At 34.9% G+C, this 7682-nt stretch overlaps 1 protein-coding gene across 1 annotated transcript in view; it reads right to left on the bottom strand.

Moving 5' to 3' along the window:
• The window catches only part of LOC106463646 (glutamate receptor ionotropic, kainate 1-like), a 62463-nt gene that overhangs the window by 9175 nt on the left and 45606 nt on the right, over positions 1-7682 (bottom strand). Inside the window, exons 9-10 of the mRNA XM_022391573.1 lie at positions 3488-3601; positions 2742-2945 (exon numbers count right to left, since the gene is read on the bottom strand). Coding sequence (XP_022247281.1) covers positions 2742-2945; positions 3488-3601 — 318 coding nt within the window. The remainder of the gene's footprint in view (positions 1-2741; positions 2946-3487; positions 3602-7682) is intronic.

Raw genomic sequence — 7682 nt, 5'->3', positions numbered from 1 at the left:
CTTCGGAAAGAATTTTTACGGGAAATTAACAAACGACCAGAGACGTAACACTATGATTCTCCATGTAGTATATGAAGAAGATTTAATTTATATTGTATAACTTTTGTTTTAAAAATCAAAAGTTTAGATAAAAATTAAAATCTTAAGAAAATTGATTGTTTTTATAAAATAGATGTTCTTCAAAGAAGTTTGTCTTTTAAATACCTATTTCAAGTAATATGAACACCTGTGCAGGGAACGGGTAATTCGTAAGTCAGTTTCCTTGATGATTACAATAACTTCCATGAACACGGCCCGGCATGGCCAGGTGGTTAGGGCGCTCGACTCGTAATCTGAGGGTCCTGGGTTCCAATCCCCGTCCCGCCAAACATGCTCGCCCTTTCAGCCGTGGGGGCGTTATAATGTGACGACTAGTTGCCTTCCTTCTAGTCTTACTCTGCTAAATTAGGGACGGGTAGCGCAGATAGCCCTCGTGTAGCTTTGCGCGAAATTCAATAACAAACAAACAAATAAATCCATGAACACAAGCCAATATTTTTATCGTGAACGTTCTTCAGAAAGGTGACTTTTCTTGCATCACCTTTAATAAATCAACAGTATTAATTACTTAATTTTACTGTGATATTTTGATATGATTGTACTGTCACCAATCAACATATTTTGATTTTTACTAGGCGCGACCCGCAAAACGTTTGCGGTAGTTTTCATGCCCTTCGCTTGAATTTTCCTTATTCTATCATTTTCACGAACGGCATTACGTGTTGGACATAAATCCTGGTCTACTTGAAGAAATAAAATCACGCAGTTAGACAAATAAACTCGCGTACATCTAACTTTATTGAATAAAACTACACGTAAATAAAGTACGGTATTCATAATAGTAGTGTACATAGTATCAAACAGTTATGACGGTTTAGTGTATGAGAAGTTTCACGAGTTAAAACAAAGAAACTCTAAAACGAAGAATAAAACCCGTATTAAAGAAAAAAGTAGCTAAAAGGTGTTTATAGCAGTCTACGAAACGACCGAAGATGAGGTATTGCAAAGTAAATGTAAGGTTGTAATGAAGACAAGCTTAGCTAAATATGCAGGAAGTCTGAATGCGTGTTCACAAAGTGATAAGAATATGGTTTTTAACGAACTGTGCATGTGTATTTTAAGTCGAGAAAGCTCATAGCAATTGTATTTAGTGTAATGTTCATTTTTATTTAGGAAATTATAAGCGAGTTAAGTGTTGTTTGTGCGAAATACTTTGCAAATACAAAAACTAAAGTTGAAATCGAAGCCAATAGAAACGTGATGACAACAACATTGTGCCATCGTTGGATTAAAGAGTTTGGTTAAGCAAAAAAAACGGGTAAGATGATTCAGAAGGGAAGAGCCAATATGTAATCGGAACTCCTCGTACAAAGGCCTTTCTATAAGGTGATTCTGAATGAAAAAGCCAATATGTAATCGGAACTCCTCGTACAAAGGCCTTTCTATAAGGTGATTCTGAATGAAAAAGCCAATATGCAATCCGGACTCCTCGTACAAAGGCCTATCCAATAAGGTGATTCTGAATGAAAAAGCCAATATGCAATCCGGACTCCTCGTACAAAGGCCTTTCTATAAGGTGATTCTGAATGAAAAAGCCAATATGTAATCGGAACTCCTCGTACAAAGGCCTTTCTATAAGATGATTCTGAATGAAAAAGCCAATATGTAATCGGAACTCCTCGTACAAAGGCCTTTCTATAAGGTGATTCTGAATGAAAAAGCCAATATGCAATCCGGACTCCTCTAAATATCTAACGATATTAGACTTGTAGCGTTTGATCGAGAAAGTTGCGAGAAAAGTTTCGGATAAACAAAAGTAAGCATGGTTTTTATATAGATTACACATGTTCGTTAAATCGAAAACTGTTCCAAGCTGAAACAATTAAAAACGATTTTTTTCTTCCTAAAGTAGTTAGTAAGAACTTCACAACTGTGCCAGGAGCTGTCGCACAGTGATATTTATATTATTGATAAAGATATGAAACCGAACTGTTGGTATGGTAATTTTGTATTTTAGGGAGATATTTTATTATTTAACTTTTTTTTTATAGATTCAACCATTTGCGGTTTGCTCTAGATTATTTTCTGTTCTTAAAATCAGAAAGGTCATTTAGCACTGATTTCTTTAGCAAAACTTTGCATACAAGCATATCTCCTACTATTTCTAAAACTTCTCGTGATTGGTTGAATGTTTGAGTGGTTATTCTAAACGTTTAGTTGAAATTTACACTTTTTTGTATGGTTGGGATTACTGATGATAATGGAGGTAATAATTTTGTTTTGTTCTATCCTCTGATTAGTGTTTTAAATTATAATAAATTAATACTTAGTATTGGTCTTATTCAATTCCAACAGATGAAACAATAGCGATCAGTGGATATGATGTAGTTAAAAAAATATAGTAATATAAACGTATGTGATTCAGAAAAACGGAAATAATAATTAAAACGACAATTGTTAGAGCGCGAACGTATCGTCGTCTGCAGTGGATATGACGAACATAGTATGGTTGAAATTCTATTAGTATACATTGTAATTATTGTAAATCCGTAAAGGACTAGGCTAGGAATGTAGCGTTAAAAATATAATAGGCCTGACATAATGTCTTATGATAAATATAATTAATAGTTAAAACGTTTCACATATTAAATAGTAGTTTGCTTTTTTCTCTTTGTTTGCTGTGATATACTGATTTAATATACCTTATTAATCAATTCTCGTATCATGCCATTCCATTCGTCATGTTCGTTCTTGCTTCCATGAGAACCGTCACGAACTTGGTGTATCTTATACTTGAAACCTAGTCTCTTAGACAGTTCTTCAAGTAGATCCAAACAATAACCTTCAAACTGATCGTTTCCAGTTAGCTGCTCTGCTGGTTCTTTCATCATCATGTAGGGCGGATTCTAGGGGATTATTATGATTAAATTCTCCAGTGACGTTTTAAAAAGACTCATTACTCATTCATTAATTTTTTTTACTTTATAAATACATAGGAAATAAACAATATATATATATATATATTACACGTTCATTCCATAAAAAAAAAAAAATAAATCTTTCGTGGGATGGTTCCCTAGACACATGTTTCAAAACTTACGTCAGCCAGTAAATTATATAATTATGGTAATTAAAATGTGGCATAATTTTTAATTTTTCTTTACCTTACCCTTTCGGTAGATGCTTAGAGTAACGTTTAATGGTAATATTAGGATAGAAGAGATTATGTCTTCAGAATTTATCATTCTTATAATGTCCCCTGATGAGACAGCGGTAAGTTCACTGACTTACAACACTAACATCCGGGGTTTGATTCCCGGTGGTAGTCATAGCAGAAAACTCAATGTGGCTTTGCTCTGAAACAAACAAAAAAACATCTTACAAATAGTTTTACAATACAGTACAGGAAATCAGGAGTGTACGTTAAATATTATCATGGTATACTTACAATAATTGTTACAACCTCCAGAGTACGGTTCCTTAATTGTCGCAAAACGTCACCTACTAATTTCTCGTATTTGGTAGAGAACTGAATGCCAAACTGCGTATTCCACGTACCCACCTGGGTAAAAAAAATCAGGATTCTACATTAAAACAGAATATATTGAAGGTTTTTTATGTTATTAGCTCATTATGAAATATTTAATAAAACCAATTATCATGCATATTTTATTGTTTAAAGTTCTCATAAATGCAAATTGTGGTTTTTTGTTTTAGAAAATGTTCATTAAAATATTTTAAGTGATCAAAGCTATTAAACATAAGTCATTTTTCTTCTTTAGGTGAAACGCAATAAACAAATTTATTTGACCAAAACTACTTCCAATCGTGATCCAACAAAAAGTGTTTATGTTTTTAAGACATTCTGTCTCGAATCCAGACAATGTCGTTTACCTCTTTAAGTAATAAATATTATTATACCTCTACTTCCAGAGTAACGTGTGTAATAATCGTTTAGTATGTTTTGAATTTCACGCAAAGCTACACGAGAGCTATCTGCGCTAGCCATCCCTAATTTAATAGTGATAGACTAGATGGAAGGTTTGTTTGTTTTGAATTTCGCGCAAAACTACGCGAGAGCCATCTGCGCTAGCCGTCCCTAATCTAACAGTGAAAGATTAGAGGGAAGGTAGCTAGTCATCACCACCCACCGCCAACTCTTGGGCTACTCTTTTACCAACGAATAGTGGGATTGACTCTCACAATATAACGCCCCCACGGCTGAAAGGGCGAGCATGTTTGATGGGACGGGGATTTGAACCAGCGACTCTCAGATTGCGAGTCAATTGCCCTAACCACCTGGCCATGTTATGCTAGGGAAGGATGGTAGCTAGTCAACATCACCCACCACCAACTGTGAAGTTCATATTAATGTGAAGCTGCGCAACTTTACTAGTACGGAAAGTACTGTTCAGTATTTTGTTGTGAATGTAATAATCTGGTATGTTGAGATATAATTCTCCAAATTCAGGTGAAATAAATCAATGTAAAACACCTTGTGCATGACAGGTATTGTCTGGTAGGCCATTATGCAGCAAAAAGTTTGTATTGCTATGAATAACATAAAATATGTATTCATAATTCCTTCTCAGCCGTGTCAATGAAATGCCAATCGCAATGTTAGAGCTTCTGTGTAAAAAATAAATTCCTAAGTTTTTATACTATAAATAATCATATGCGTAAAATTAACAATCGCGCTTGCGTAATGAGATCATCTTGATTTCCGAGTATTTTTTAACTCCCCAGTGGAATACCGCAAAAACTGGGTTTCGATACATATAGTGGGTACAACGCAGTTAGCCCGTTGTTTAGATTTTTTACGTAGTACGGGAACGTTCTCACCCCTACGACTGAGTCATAAATTGGAAATGACACATTTTTAATGAGTCAAGCCAAATTACAGCTACATTGACTACATTTTCTGCTTACTTGGGTTCCACTGAAAAGGCAAACATAACCAAGCGGAAAAAAAAACTAACTGTTCATTTGCCAAGAATGTTTAAAAACTACACATTTTCAAGTCTAATAAAAGAATGTTAAAAATAGGGAATATCGAGTAATTACAATGACATAAATCATGAAGTAAAAAAAACAAAAAACATGAGGAAAATCCAAAGAAGTTTGCTAAAATGGCGATCTCGTATGATTTTAAAATATGAATATATTCATAACTTTGTGCACTGAGCTTTTTCGTCAAATCCATCTGCTGGGTTCGGTCCTAGTCTTCTTCGTGATAAAAAATAGCTCCAAAAATGCAGTAGACATTGCGTGACGATAAAGAAAACCACTCATCCGTATCTACATAAATCATGTAAATACCCAGTTTAGAAAAACTAAAAATTTAGTAACGCTAATTCCTGAAGCTTATTACAAAGTTTTATGTGTAGATTTTAAAAGATTTTGAAATATAAGTGAAGTGAAGATAAATAATAAAAGCTAAAAATTCATGTACACAAACATTACACATATGTAGTTTGTATGATCATGTATAGGTAATTTTCCTATTGTTGTTTTCTTACCGCCAAGCTACACAATGGGCTATCTGCACTTTGTTCACCGTGGGGAATCGAGCCCCGGATTTTAGCGTTCTAAGTCTGTAAACGTAATGCTGACCCACAAGGGCAAATGTAGCGTTTCACTTTTATAGTTCACTCTAGACCGCGATTTACAAAAGGTTTTACATTCGTGACCTACTGGAATAAAACAAAATGGCCAATAAGCTGTATTAGTATGTGTTATCTGATATAAATTTATTATTGTACAATACGATAAAACGAATGGAGAGCATAAAATGTTTGCTAAACTCATTTACAGTAAAAATCAGTCACATTTGAAAACAAACAATTATTCTTAACGTAAAAATCCATTTATGATACAAGTGCAAAATATATTAATTTGAAAAAACACAGTCAGTCACTAATGGAAATCATACGAGTATGATTCTTATACAGTGATGCCGCTTTTATATCTCAAAAAACAAAACATATTCCATATACATTTTAAATTCCTGGTTTGTAGATGAATCATCTACTTAAATGGATCCATAATAGACAGTCTATTGGAACGTTTCTTTGTTTGGAACGATGTTCTGACCGACTTTCGTTTCTAAAGTAGAATCACGAAAGTTTACCTAAACGTCTTCTCAAAAAAGATCTTCTGGAAAGTTATCCAGTTTAATTCCATTTTATCACATTTCAAAATTCAGAATAAGAAAATATAAAGAATCGCAGCTAATGTATATGCGATATTCGTGCTTATCACGGTACTTTCATTTAGCCTTAAAAAAGATGGCGTGGTTCTCGTTACTTCTGGCAAGATTGCTTTAAAATGAAATAAAACAGTTTCAGTTTAAATTTTCCGACCAAAAATCGTCATCTCGAACGAATCGTTCGATTCTTATGTCGAGAAACGTCCAAATAATGAAATCCCAAATGTTTTTGCAGTCTATATGTAGTTGATCTTGAACTTTGTTTGTTTGTTTTTGAATTTCGCGCAAAGCTACACGAGGGCTATCTGCGCTAGCCGTCCCTAGTTTAGCAGTGTAAGACTAGAGGGAAGGCAGCTAGTCATCACCACCCACCGCCAACACTTGGGCTACTTTTTTACCAACGAATAGTGGGATTGACCGTCACATTATAACGCCCCCACGGCTGAAAGAGCGAGCATGTTTGGTGTGACGGGGATTCGAACCCGCGACCCTCAGATTGCGAGTCGAGCACCTTAACCACCTGGCCATGCTTGTACTTTATAATAATATGTATGAACATCTTTCAGTTTTAATTTATTTTCAATTCTTGCGCAACAAACATCTTTAACTGGCAGAACAGCCTGTAAGGCAGTAATTCCCTTTACTTTCATGGACACTTGACTTCACTAATACCACCAGACCCTACAAGGGCATTTGGAGTGGCTGCAAAATACTCATCAAATAGGTCATGTTCCTGCAGTTGATTACAAATTTTAGTGAAATAATCACACACAGCATTTCTTTAGCTAATAATCACCCACAGCACTTTTTAGTTACTTTTCTCATATAATCTGCAGAGTAGAGAAAAGAACAATTGTATAAAATACGCTTCACTTTGGAGGCGCATGGTGTGGAATCCCTAAAGTCATAAACGTTTCTGAAACGTTTCTCATCCTGGACTTGGGACCAGGCAATGGTGGTGGCATCCCTGCCGGGGAACGAACCCGGTACCTTTGGATTAGAAATCCAACGCGCTATCCACAAAAAAAAGATATAAATACCCTAATATATCTCTGTTTGAAAATGTAAAGAAACATTGCTGGGAAAGAAAATTTATAAAATGCTAGTAAAACATATGCACGTTATTACATGCTGAAAATTTATCAAACCAACTTTTTCTTCACACTGGTAAAAAGTATTGAAGCTCAAACAGGGTATGTACATAAAAGATCACACTCTTTCTACTTGTCAATGGTCAGTACCAGTGGCAGTGAAACCCTAAACGCATATTGTGATGTCGTTCTTGGGGTACCTTATCTGTTTGAGTCATCATATTCTCGCCACCTGCATTTGAATATAAAAGTACTTTCTTGTCTTCGAGGAAGTTCATGATAAGATAAGAGTGATGTTTTTGGGGCAACTTGACTTCTTTACTTCTGTGATAAAATGAGAAATG

Source organism: Limulus polyphemus, unplaced genomic scaffold, assembly GCF_000517525.1.
Source record: "Limulus polyphemus unplaced genomic scaffold, Limulus_polyphemus-2.1.2 Scaffold54, whole genome shotgun sequence".
NCBI lineage: Eukaryota > Metazoa > Arthropoda > Merostomata > Xiphosura > Limulidae > Limulus > Limulus polyphemus.
The sequence above is the reverse complement of the archived record's forward strand: the minus strand, read 5'-3'. Positions and strand labels throughout refer to the sequence as shown.